At 43.9% G+C, this 13,912-nt stretch overlaps 1 protein-coding gene across 1 annotated transcript in view; it reads left to right on the plus strand.

Annotated features, from left to right (window-relative positions):
* The window catches only part of LOC117380307 (inactive rhomboid protein 2-like), a 42,509-nt gene that overhangs the window by 11,815 nt on the left and 16,782 nt on the right, over positions 1-13,912 (plus strand). Inside the window, exons 2-11 of the mRNA XM_033977132.2 lie at positions 2,720-2,861; positions 4,140-4,285; positions 4,732-4,915; positions 9,898-10,095; positions 10,553-10,681; positions 10,812-10,912; positions 11,021-11,236; positions 11,414-11,525; positions 11,600-11,674; positions 11,830-11,991. Of these exons, the coding sequence (XP_033833023.1) occupies positions 2,724-2,861; positions 4,140-4,285; positions 4,732-4,915; positions 9,898-10,095; positions 10,553-10,681; positions 10,812-10,912; positions 11,021-11,236; positions 11,414-11,525; positions 11,600-11,674; positions 11,830-11,991 (1,461 nt within the window). The 5' untranslated portion in view covers positions 2,720-2,723. The remainder of the gene's footprint in view (positions 1-2,719; positions 2,862-4,139; positions 4,286-4,731; positions 4,916-9,897; positions 10,096-10,552; positions 10,682-10,811; positions 10,913-11,020; positions 11,237-11,413; positions 11,526-11,599; positions 11,675-11,829; positions 11,992-13,912) is intronic.

Genomic DNA, 13,912 nt, shown 5'->3' on the forward strand with positions numbered 1-13,912 from the left:
AGAGATGTAATGAACACACTGTTAAATGTTAATTTTATGATTTTTATTATTCAAACAAACAAAAATGGCATCAGCCTACTTTTAGTCAGTGCCATTTGACACAAAAATAATCAGATTTATCCCTCAGAGGATGTTGATGCTTGTTGACATGGGGCAGTGGACATTTTCATATTCTAGTCCACAAGACCAGTTTTTACACAAATAAAAGTCTACCCTGATGCTTTTGTTCAGACTTAAAACACTTAAATTGTGCTTGTGCTAGTTCTAATCTCTGACACCTGAGGATCATTTTGTTATAATTTGCACATTTAAAATCACAATATTAATCTAAAACAACGTAATAAAATAAACAAGTCCGCTGACTTCCGAGTTAGAAAACTGATATGTTCAATGGGAGCTGACGTCACCGTAAACGTTATCACAACAAAGTGCCGTATGCTGTCGGTGCCCACTATGGATAGCTGCACATCACATTAGCGAGCCGTGACGCTGGCAAATTCTACGAGAATTACAGATTAAGAAAATATATTTCGACCTGTGTCTAGTGACGTCTAAAGCGACACAAAAGTGCTGCACTCAGCTCTTTGGCCCAGTGTCAAAACAGTGTCCCCCATCAACACTGGCCATTAGCAAATTCCTTCTTTATCAAAGTGGGTGCGTCTCTCTCTCTCTCTCTCTGTCTATCTCTCTCTCTCTGTCTCTGTCTATCTCTCTCTTTCTTTCTTTCTCTGTCCTGTCTCTATTTCTCTTTCTCTCTCCCCCCGCGTCTCTTCTCCATTTTCTGTGTGTTCTAATTTTCATTGTGTCTAATTGAAAATCATTCTGTGGCCTGTGGTCATTTTGAAGTGGTCAAAGTATTCGGGCTGGGCTGGTGTACTGTTTCACTCCTGTTGTTTCACTGCTGTTTCACTTCTGCTGTGTCACTCCTGTTTCAATCCATTTTCACTCTAGTTTCACTCCTGTTTCACTCCGGTTTCACTCCTTTTTCACTGCTGTTTCACAGCTGTTTCACTCCGTTTTCACTCTAGTTTCACTCCTGTTTCACTTCGGTTTCACTCCTGTTTCACTCAGGTTTCACTCCGGTTTCACTCCTGTTTCACTCTGGTTTCACTGCTGTTTCACTCCGTTTTCACTCTTGTTTCATTTCACGGCTGTTTCATTTCTGTTTCACTCCTGTTTCACTCCTTTTTTGTTTCACTCCTGTTTCATTCCTGTTTCACTCCTTTTTTGTTTCACTCCTGTTTCACTCCTTTTTCGTTTCACTCCTGTTTAATTTCACTCCTGTTTCACGACTGTTTTTACTCCGGTTTCACTGCTGTTTCATGGCTGTTTCACTCTCCTGTTTCGTTTCACTCCTGTTTCACTGCTGTTTCACTCCTATTTAACATAACCTGTTTCTATAACTCTCTGACGACTTAAAGCTTTCGGACTCTTTTTGAGATAACTGAGGTGTTGGACAGTTGCTCGTCCTGTTTCTCTGTACTGTGTTTCTGCTGTTCTGAAGCTCTGGGAACAGAAGGGGGTTGTGACGTTGTTAGTAATGGCCTGGACACACTGATGAGTAAATGAATTTGAAATGTTATTTATGTTCGGATCATGGAATGAGATTATGAAAACTGGGTGGATAGATCTGCAGGATGTAGTGGAGTTCAAGAGTACTAGTCTAGTGTTCTACTTTTCCTGTGTAAAAATTAGAAACAGACACCCGACAACTCATCTAGCCTTGTGAGGCTAGTGTTGTAGATGCCCTGAGGTCAGCCGTTTTTGGTGCTTTGATTCCATTGTCCTGCTGTGTGCTGATCATTGGGAGAAGCCTGGTTGAGCCCAGGTTTGTCTGCACGGGTGAGCCTGGGTCTGTCTGGGTCTGTCTGTGTCATTCTCTCTGTTGTCACATACAGTCCTCACGGTGTGTTTAGCTACAGGTGAAAGACCTCCGTGTACAGGTGAAGTGAGTGTGTATGTGTGTGTGTGCGCGCGCGCGTGCGTGCGTGCGTTTTCATGGGGCTCTGTCTCTTGACGCTCGTTGTCATGGAGATAAGTTCTTTGATCATCACATGGACTCTCACGTGGGTCCTGGTGTTTGGAGTGAATGATGCTTGGTGCAAGACCGACCCAAAAGAGAAATAAACAGAACTAAGTCACTCCACAGAGACACTAACATGTGTGAAAAACCACTGGGGACGATCCACAGAGCCACTAACATGTTTGAAAATCACTGGGGGCGCTCCACAGAGCCACTAACGTGTGAAAACTACTGGGTGGTGCTCCACAGAGCCACTAACATAATTAAAACCACCTTACACACCTGTTTGTTTACTGTTTGTTGGCTCAGTCTGTTGCTCTAAATGTGAACAACATGAGTCACGTGTAACTACATATTTTTGTCCTTTCTTTTTGTGTGTTTACCATCACTTTGACTATTTTATTCAGTATGTGCATGAAGCAGTGCAGCTCTGAAAACCAGGCAGATCCCCACCATCAGAGGCAGAAGTGCCCCGCCCCCACTCGAGGCATGCGCTGGCAAAAGGCCAGCGCATTCTTAATTATCTAAGTGCTGTAGCAGATACAGACTTCCGGTTCATGTGTTGTTGTTGTTGTTTTTTTCTTGCAGGAAACTGAAAGCCGTTAAACTGTCTTTTGTGTCATTTTAAATGGCAGAGACAAATGTATTGAGTGCTCACACAGCATTTAAGTAAATTTTAACCCATTTTCTTTACAGGTGAATGGCGTCGCATGAAGGGGAGGAGCCTCCTCCAAACGGGGGCCAATCAGATAGTCGCCTCAAAAGCAAAAAGCCCCCAAGCCTTGTAATAGCCATTCCCACAACTGCAGAAAACATGGATACAGATCCTGCCAAACAGGTAAATGTGACAGAGTGTAACCGTTTGTGTTAGAGACAGGCTCCATAAGGTTTTGTTCAGTGATTTAAACAATAAAGTAAAGAGTGTTTTTCCTGGAGAAGCAGCAGATCTGCCTCTTGCGATCTCATTGCTGCCAACATTTCCAACTTATTTATAATCTGTTATGCAACCAAACTATATTGCAGTGTCTTTGTCCAGCCTGGAGTTTTCCCCGTGTGAGTTTTCCCCGTGTGAGTTTTCCCCGTGTGAGTTTTCCCCGTGTGAGTTTTCCCCGTGTGAGTTTTCCCCGTGTGAGTTTTCCCCGGGTGTAAATGTAATGAATACAGATGTATGTGATAAGTGTCCACATGTTTGCAGGGGCACGCTCTGCCTGTGTGGAGCATGAAGGCATTCAGGACAGCTGTCCCCGTCACTGGCTCAGAGCCATTCCACTGAGGGCCTCAGGCTGATGCAGGGGCAGCAGTAAACTTCAGCAGGGCATGCTCCTGCAACACTTGGTTTTCCAACTATGACCTTTAAGTGTAGCTCCAACTGCACCACATGGCCCTCTGCCACAACAACAGCTTCATGGGCTCTTTGAATCAAGTGTTAAAATAGCAGCTGGATAAAGGATCACATCTCATCACATCAAATGTTTTTTTATTTTACAAAATTTATAACATTTGGAAACAAGGTCTGCTCGTCAGACCAGAAGGGTTCAGAAACCAAAATAAACACATTTGTTGATAACACCCTAAACGCCCTGCCATATAATCTGCTGGTGTTTTGTTTTAGAGAAGTAACTCAGTGTTTATGTTCTGCTCAGGGCTGGGCAGTGTGTCAAAAACATTTACATCTCAATGGTTCTGAACAATTAGAACATCGAGAATATCGTGTTTGACTTCAGCATTTTTTGAAATTTAGTTGGGCCTGTTTCAGTTAACTGAAGCCAGGTTATAATTGTGTCTAAGGAAGCTTCAACTTATTCAAAGTTTGGGGCATTTTTAGTATTTGCGTAGCATAAGTTTAAAATCAGTTCTGAAAGGTCCTTTCCCTATGCTTACCAAGTAAAAATACACTGAGCTGAAACGTCTTGGGGGCACATGGTAATTTTTCTGCCCTTTTGCAGTTGGTGTTTTTCTTAATAAAGACCTGGCTAGCCTGTTCCTGATTCACTGTTTAACTATTGTATAGTGAGGTGATGCCATTGAGATTTTGTGGATATGACCCTCCCTTGACCCTGGTGATGTTCTTCCCTAGCTTCAGTTTACTGTAGGAGCCTTGTCTTTGTCTCCATAGCCTCTGCGACCTGCACTGAAGAAAAGTGCGAGCGGTCAGGCTACCAGCTCAGTGTCCGAGAGCTTCGGTGCCGGAGATGGAAACTTGACCAGAGATAGACGGTCGAAGTTCGGCAGACAAACCTCCCTCTCACAAAGCATCCGAAGGTAAAACGTATCCTACAACCCACAGGTATTGTACCAGTACTACCGCTAGGTAGAGCGACCTTAGGGAAAGAAGGCTCCTCATTTGTCTGTTATTAATGTTCATATCTTGATTTCTGAACACAATAGTAAAATAAAAACATCATGTAGAGGGGGTTAATACGAACATTTAAGACCAAAATGACGGGTCGGACAGCAGCGGTTACAGACAGGGGACACAATTTTCAATTGAAAGTGAATTGGAGCCAGAGCTGATGGATCTGGAAGCTCGCCCATGATCACTTCCTATTTGGAACGTGGCAGCTAGCAGGTTAGCTATGTCCATTTTATATATACAGTCTAGGGTTTCAACTTGTATAGTGTATAATGTATAATACCAGTATAAAGGTGTCATAAAGCCTGAATAGGGGTCACATGATCATTAGCGATTCGTTGTGTGTTTGTTGTAGGAACACGGCTCAGTGGTTTGGAGTGGGAGAAAACTGCGAGAGCAAACAGCAGGCCTGGCACCGGAAAAGCTTGCGCCACTGCAGCCAGCGCTATGGCAAACTAAAGCCAGAGTACCGCGAGTCTGAAGCCTGCACCAGTGTCGAGCAGGGTCCAGAGTCTCCCACCACACACAAAATGAAGAAGGTACACGCCGACCTCCATTTTGTACAACACACAGATTACAGCACATAGACAGTGTGAAGGAAATGGAAGTGTGTGCGAGACGTGGACCATCTGTGCCAGTCTCCACCAGCAGAACTGAAGTGGGATTTAGTCAAGAACTAAAAATGCAGGTTCATAACGACATGACCAGTCAGACATTTGAATACACCCCCTCGCAATCATGTGGGTTTTTCCTTTATTTTTGCTACTTTCTACATTTTAAATACACACAGAAGACCTCAAATATATGAAGTAAGATATATGAGTTATGTTTTTTTTTTTTAAGTTTTCTATTCAAATCCTCAAAGTGGCCGCCCTTTGCTTTGTTGAAAAATATTTAGGAAAGCTATTTAACTTGTTTTCTTTACTACACTACTAATTCCATATACCGTAAATTTCGGACTATAGAGCGCACCTCAATATAAGCCGCACCAGCTAAATTTGAAAAGAAAATCAATTTTGTCCATATATAAGCCGCACCTGAATATAGGCAAGGCAAGGCAAGGCAAGTTTATTTGTATAGCACAATTCGTACACAAGGTAATTCAAAGTGCTTTACAGAATAAGAAAGACATTAAAATCACACAAATCAAACATAAATAATCACAAATAATCATCATAAAATCAACATTAAAAGAGAAGAGTGCAGAATAAAAACCTGTCAGTCATATGCACAGCTAAACAGAACTGTTTTGAGTCTGGATTTAAACATTGTCAAAGTAGAGGCCTGTCTCACATCTTCAGGAAGACTGTTCCAAGTTTTAGCTGCATAAAATTTAAACGCTGATTCCCCATGTTTAGTCCTGACTCTGGGCACCAGCAGGAGGCCGATCCCTGAAGTCCTCAAATTGCGAGATGGTTCATATGGCACTAACATGTCGGAGATATACTTTGGACTTAGGCCATGGAGAGACTTATACACAAGCAGAGCTGCTTTAAAGTCTATTCTTTGAGCTACAGGAAGCCAGTGCAGAGACCTGAGCACAGGACTTATGTGCTCATACTTCCTGGTTCTAGTCAGGACCCGAGCAGCAGCATTCTGGATGTACTGCAGCTGTGTTAAGGCTCGTTTGGAGAGGCCAGTGAGCAGGCCGTTACAGTAGTCTAACCTACTGGAGACAAATGCATGGATAAGTCTCTCTAAGTCTGGCTTTGACAGTATACCTTTGATTTTTGCAATGTTCTTTAGGTGGTAAAAAGCTGCAGATGTTATTGATTTGATGTGGCTGTTAAAGTTCAAGTCTGAGTCCATTATTACCCCTAGATTTCTAGCCTGATTTGAAGGTTTTAGAGAGAGAGACTGGAGGTGACTGCTGACACTTTCTCTATGTTTCTGTGGGCCAAAGATGATAACTTCAGTCTTGTCTGAGTTTAGCAGAAGAAAGTTGTTTTGCATCCACACACTGATCTGTTGGATGCAGTGGCAGAGTGAATCCACTGGTCCATATTCACCTGCTGCTAGTGAGACATAGATTTGAGTGTCATCTGCATAGTTGTGGTAAGACACATTATTGCTGCGTATTAACTGGCCTAATGGCAGCATGTAGAGATTGAACAGCAGGGGTCCCAGGATTGAACCCTGGGGCACCCCACAGGTCAGGGACATTTTATCTGATATACATTTTCCAATTTCAACAAAGTACTCCCTGTTTTCTAAATAGGACTTGAACCAGTTTAGTGCCGTACCAGAGATGCCCACCCAGTCCTCCAGTCTCTGTAAGAGGATCCCATGATCAACAGTGTCAAAAGCAGCACTCAGATCTAACAGGATCAAGACTGAGACTTTGCCTGCATCAGTGTTCAGGCGGATGTCATTTGTCACCTTGATAAGAGCAGTCTCAGTGCTGTGGTGGGGTCTAAAACCTGATTGGAAAACATCAAAGGAGTTGTTCATTTCAAGGAAGTTAATAAGCTGTTGGTAAACAACTTTTTCAAGGACTTTGCCTAAAAATGGCAGATTTGAGATTGGTCGATAATTGTTCAATATTGTGGCATCAAGACTGCTCTTCTTTAGGAGAGGCTTGATAACCACAGTTTTCAAAGCGCTTGGGAATGTTCCAGATTGAAGTGACATATTAACTATGTGAGTGAGTGGTGACAGCAAACTGTTGAGCACAGACTTTAAAAATTTAGTGGGTAGCACATCGAGGCAGCATGTAGATGAACTCAGACTGGTGACAATCTCTTGGACAGTTTTATCAGTTACAGGTGTAAAGTGAGTCAGCTCTAAGTGTCTAGGTGGGTGCTGGGTTGTTATTTGTGTTGTGGAATTTATGGCATTTTTAATACCCTGAACCTTGTCATTAAAGAATACTGCAAACTCATTGCACTTAGATGTGGAAATTAGTTCTAACGGCAGTGGAGCTGGGGGGGTTGTTAATCTGTTTACCATTGCAAACAGGATACGAGAGTTGTTACTACAACTTCCAATAATGTCAGAAAAATACCTTTGCCTTGTTCTACATAAACTGTGGTTGTACATGTGCATCTTTTCTCTGTAAATTTCATAATGAACCTGGAGCTTTGACTTGCGCCATTCCCGCTCGGCCCTCCGGCACTCCCTTTTCTGTGCCCTGACCGAGTCATCATTCCTCCATGGCGCTTTCTGCTTATCTTTAACCATTTTAACCTTCATTGGGGCAATGGTGTCCAGAACATTCAAAACACTCGAAGTTACAGAGTTCAACAAATCATCAACATCAGAACATGAGGCATTTTCAAAGTGTATCATTTCCATGAACAGTGCACCTGTGTTATCATTTATGTGTCTCCTTCGAACAACTGCAGGACCAGCCGCTGGTTTGGGAATAACAGACAGGTCAAAGAAGACACAGAAATGATCAGACAGAGCAACATCCACCACATTGACATTTGAAATATTTACTCCTTTTGTAATGAGTATAAGCCGCAGGTTTTCATATTGTAACATGAGATATTTACACAGAAAGACGGTGCGCCGACACCTGCCTGAAAACTGGCACCAACACGACATCAACACGGGATGAACACACCTGCAGGTTTAGAAAATAAAGCTGCACCAACACGGAAAATGTGCTTTTATTTCCTCTGAAAACTTCTGTCGTCTTTTTACATTGACCAAGTTGGATTCATTGATGCCGAGCTCACGCGGCAACCCGCGGCTCCGGAGCCACATGCGCCTCTTTCAGCCTTATACGCTCTGCGTGGCTTGGGAAAATACATTTTAAGTGTTTAATTGAAGTGTATTTTATTTGTGTTAGCTCTTTTTTATTGTAGTTTAAATTGGAAGATTATTATGATCTTAAAATAAAATTATATTTTCTTATTTTTCGTTGCTCAAAATAAGCATCACACTCGCGGAACAATGTTCAAAACAAACACCGCTCACGTCTCACAGACACAGACACAGCTCACTGTCCTGTGTAAAGAGCCCTGATTTTCAGACGCTGTGCGCACAGGGGTCAGGAGCAAATTTCGCCCGTCCCTAATGACACACTAATAAGCTCGTCCATAGATGTATCATGAAAATCCTCCTGGAAATCGCCACAGAAATCTATTTGATGTAGTAGCAAGTTTATTATCTGCTCTTGTCTCCGCGATGACGTATCATGTATAACACATCAGACATGTCGCCCAAAAGTAGAGCCACAAGCGAGTGAAAATGAGCCAAAACAAAAGTCTTTGGAGAGCTTTTAACAAAGGGGAAAAGGACAACTGAGGAGCCAGAAGAGGAGACTACGACCTCCAAGAAAAAGAAAGATAAATTTAACAGACAATGCCTACTTAAAATCTGGGTTTGTCGCTACAGGTGACTCTCACGCACAGTTCGCTCTGTGTAATATGCGGGAAAAGCAAATGAGGCAATGAAACCTTCAAAACTGCTTTGGCACATGGAGAATAAGCACCTGGGATTAAACGATACGCCTTTAGAGTTTTGTTTTTTTTTAAGAAACTGCGGAGCAGAGTAGACAGGGCAGCGCAGAGCTCACACTGATGCAGCGGTTTGGTGAGTTGTATTTTTTTATGCACTTAAGTTATTTTTGCCATATTTATCTGCCACGTGTAGAAGGCTTGTCTGTGAAAATAAAACCTACATTATTCCGTTACATTATTATTATTATACACAGTATTATCTTCATTTTAGATGTCAAAAAGTATTTGCGGCTCCCAGTGTTTTATTTTACGTGGAAAGTGGGTCCAAATGGCTCTTTGCGTGTTAAAGGCCGACCCCTGCTCTAAATCCTTCTTTATCTTAAAAACTGCATCATATCCATTTCATGATGCGCAAAATGATCGTTCAAAATCAAAACTAGTGAATTCTTCAGAGCAGAATCTTTCCCCGCGTCTGTCTCACTTTTACGTTTACAGCTAGAGAGCCCCCCCAGGGGCCGTTATCCAGTAAAATTCTATAAATAAGCCGCACTGCTGTATAGGCCGCAGGGTTCAAAGCGTGGAAAAAAAGTCGCGGCTTATAGTCCGAAATTTACGGTATCTTGCTTCATATATTTGATGTCTTCTGTGTGTATTTAAAAGGTCGAAAGTAGTAAAAATAAAGGGAGGTGAAAGGGGGCGTGTCCAGACTTTTGGGTTTCAGATGACATCACTACATTTTATAGACCAATCATATTTAATACAGACAACATCACACATTCTACAGGCCAATCATAATTAATACAGGTGACATCACCATATTCTACAGACCAATCATGTTTAACACAGAGGACATCACCACTTTCTACAGGCCAATCATATTTAACTTGAAATAGAAATGATCAGGGTCCATATTTGTGAGGTTACCTTTTGGATATTTCATGAGAAAGTCCAATGTAATCAATAGGAGAAACTGGTCCTTGCGCCCCCATGGCAGCATAACATCATTGCATTCTAGAGTCTGAAAAGCTCCCATAGTTCACAGGAGCCTAGAACTTTGTGTACGTTTACAAACTGTATTTCAAGGGCTGAGACAGAGGTTTGTGTAATACCAGATCGTGGACCCACTTGCCCGAGGGCGAGCCTTCCGTGGGGCAGATGAGGTGGACACTCCTAAGGCCGGGCCCATCACCCCGGGGGTCACCTCCCTCTCCTCCTTCACCAGCCAGCGCTCCGGGTACAGCCGCTTCCCCAAACGCAAGAGGGAATCTGTGGCCCGCATGAGCATCCGCGCTGCCTCCAACCTGCTCAGGGTGAGTGGAGTCAGGTTTAGTGCAGTCTGTATGAGATACTTTTTAAGGCCTCTGCAGCAGTGGATATTACATTAGGGAAGGAACAGTGGGATAACAGGAGCTATCTAGCACCCCCTTGTGGTGTTTGAAAAGACTTAAAGTTGAAAAGTTAATAAAAACTGATTATGACTGAGAAGATCTGAGCTTTCTTTAAACATTTTAATGTGGCATGTAGGGCCCCGTTGTGGCCCTGTATTGTTACAGCTGTGCCCTTACAACTGTGTCCTTACAACTGTGTCACTGTTGTGTCCTCACTTTTGTGTCCTCACTGTTGTGTCCTCACTGTTGTGTCCTCACTGTTGTGTCCTCACTGTTGTCTCCTCACTGTTGTGTCCTTACTCTTGTGTCCTTACTCTTGTGTCCTTACTCTTGTGTCCTTACACTTGTGTCCTTACTGGTGTGTGCTGGTTTTGTCCAGGGTCATGGTGGTGTGCTGGGCTCACAGTCTCGTCGTAGTTTTCCCAAAAGGAGCTTCTTGCGTCCAAGCTGGATGGACGAGGACGCTGTGGACTCTGCCGACACCTCTCGCTCTCTCTTCTTTGGGAAGGTCAGCCACAATTACGGCAGAAATTCTTGAAATTTACTGTTTAATTTATTTGGTACAAATACAACAGAACAGTTGAATCATTTGAAAAAACATGTTTAAGTAACTAAATTATATAGTTTTCGTTCACAAGGGGGACGCCCGAGATGAGTTTTACTCTATGGCTGACGATGTGTTTGAGTCTCCTCCCATATCTGCCTCTTTTGGTCTCGGAGACACACCAGACTACAGCCAGTGAGTAATACCACCACAGGGGGCAGTAGACTTACTGTTGATGACCTGTTGACCTGTATTAGTTATTCTGCTTAAACATTTTAATCTTGTTTTGCCCAAAAACTGAAGCACAGAGATCTCTCGAACTCCCAAAACGCCCGGAGCTGGACTAGAGCCGCGCCCCCGCCGTGGTCAGCGTATCGCGTCACAAGTGAAGCATTTCGCCTTTGACCGACAGCAGCGCCAGTACGGCATGGGCGTCGTGGGGAAATGGCTGAACAGACACTATCGCCGCAGCCTCAGCAGTAACGTCCAAAAACAACTGGACCATTTCCACAGCCACAGGTCAGACTCCTGTTTGCCTTTAGTTAGCGGGAAGTGGACAATGCAGCCTGGGTCTGTGAGGAGACTGTTATGGTTTGAGTCTGTGAGGAGTCTCTTATGGCCAATGTGCTGGAGTGGTCTAGAATAAGTAAAGTATTTAAAATACTTGCTTCGCATGTTCCTCTGTTGTGTTTACAGGCCGTACTTTACCTACTGGATAACATTTGTCCATGTTGTGATCACATTGCTGGCCTGTTGTACATATGGTTTTGCCCCTGTGGGGTTTGCACAGCACTCACAAACTCAGCTGGTGAGTTTTACAGACATTTATAAACACATTTTATGTTATTTAATTTTAATTGTGCCACATTTTGTACCTTGTAGGTGCTTAAGAACAAAGGAATTTATGAGAGTGTCAAATACACACAACAGGAGAACTTCTGGATTGGTCCTAGTTCTGTGAGTCAGGCTTTTTGGACAAACATCAGTGTTTATTTTAGAATTATGTAAATTTACAATACCTGCTTAAACGGGCCTTGGGGACACATATTTGTACTTATACACAGAAACACGCACAGTTTGTAGAGGCTTATTTATTTATTTGTTTTAATTAGGACGACCTGATCCATCTCGGGGCCAAATTCTCTCCATGCATCCGACAGGACAAGCAGATCGTCAGCCTCATTCAGAAAGCCAAAGACCTGGAAAGGGAATCTGGGTGCTGTGTCCAAAATGATAACTCTGGGTGTGTGCAAACCCACCCATCAGACTGCTCTGTACGTAAAAAAAACAAACACCCCTCAGACTGCTCTGTGTGTAAAACAAACATCCCTCAGACTGTTCTGTGGGCACACTGACCCCTCAGCACAGTCTTAGGGGTGTTTGTTTTACACACAGAACAGTCTGTGTGCAAACTGATCCCTCAGATTGTTCTGTGTGTAAAACAAACACCCCTCAGACTGTTCTGTATGTACTGTATTTTCCGGACTATATGCTGCTCTGGAGTTTAAGTCGCACCAGAAAAAAAACAAAACATATTAGTCGCACTGGACTATAAGTCGCATTTTTTGGTGACATTTATTTTACAAAATCCGAGACCAAGAACAGACATCTTATCTTTAAAGGCAAGTTACAATGATAACAATAAAATAGAGAAAATGCTGAATAGCAGTACAGCACGCTAACATAACACATAGGCAACGGACTGAATATGTATTACGAGTTAATCAGATATGCTACACTAACGTAACATATGCCGGCTTGTCCACAAACACGAGAGACACAAAAGTTGTTCACTGATGTTTGCTGTGGTTTTACTTCTTCATTTCCATCAGTTTCCTTCATTTCCTTCAGTTCACACCATAGAACTAGTAAACACATTAAATATAACATAAACTCTCGCTCATATTACATATACACACAAAACTGCTCGCGATCGCTATTTCAGCCGCTTGTATCCACGATCTTGTCCTTTCGGTCATTACCCAGAGCTCATGACCATAGGTGAGGGTAGGAAAGTAGATTGACTGGTAAATCGAGAGCCTTAGCTTTCGACCCAGCTCCTTCTTTGCCACGACGGTCTGATACAGCGACCGCATCCCTGCGGACTCTGCACTGATCTGCCTATCAATCTCACGCTCCATCCACCCCTCACTCGTGAACAAGAACCTGAACTCCTCCACTTGAGGCAGAGACTCCCCACCCACCCGAAGAGGGCAAGCCGCCTTTTTCCAGTCGAGAACCATGGCCTCAGATTTGGAGGAGCTGATTCTCATCCCAGCTGCTTCACACTCAGCTGCAAACCGCCCCAGTGCAGGGCGGACATCACGAGGGACACGGTCGAATGCCTTCTCCAGATCTACAAAGAAAATGTGGACTGGATGGGCAAACTCCCATGAACCCTCGAGCACCCAATGGAGAGTGTAGAGTTGGTCCAGCATTCCGCGACCACCTCTTGAATCTGAGGTTTGACTATTGGACGGATTCTCCTCTCCAGGACCCTGGAATAAACCTTACCGGAAAGGTTGAGGAGTGTGATTCCCCTCTAATTGGAACACACCCTCATGTCCTCCTTCTTATACAGAGGGACCATCACCCCAGTCTGCCAGTCCAGACATACTGTCCCCCACCGCTACGCAATGTTACAGAGACGTGTCAGCCAAGACAGCCCCACAACATCCAGAGACTTAAGGTACTCAGGACGGAACACATCCACCCCCGGGGCCTTGCCACCGAGGAGCTTACCAACCACCTCAGTAACTTCAGCCAGGGTGATGGACGAGTCCGCCTTCGGGTCCCCAGTCTCTGCTTCCTTCTCGGAAGGATTGCGAAGATCCGCAAAGTGTTTCTTCCACTGTCCGACAACATCCCCAGTTGAGGTCAGCAGCTCTCCGCCCACACTGTAAACAGTGTTGGTGAAGCACTGCTTCCCCCTGGGACAGTTTGCCAGAATTTCATCCGATAGTTCTCCTCTATGGCCTCCCCGAACTCCTCCCAACCCCAAGTTTTTGCCACCATGACAGCACAAGCCACTTGCCCTGCTGGTACCTATCAGCTGCCTCAGGAGTCCCACAAGCCAACAAAGCTCCTGTTTGCAGCCTGACAGCATCCCTTACTTCCGGTGTCCACCACCTGGTTCGGGGGTTGCCGCCGCGACAAACACCACAGACCTTACAATCTTACGTACGAGCCTTCCCC

Source organism: Periophthalmus magnuspinnatus, chromosome 1 (genome assembly GCF_009829125.3).
Source record: "Periophthalmus magnuspinnatus isolate fPerMag1 chromosome 1, fPerMag1.2.pri, whole genome shotgun sequence".
NCBI lineage: Eukaryota > Metazoa > Chordata > Actinopteri > Gobiiformes > Gobiidae > Periophthalmus > Periophthalmus magnuspinnatus.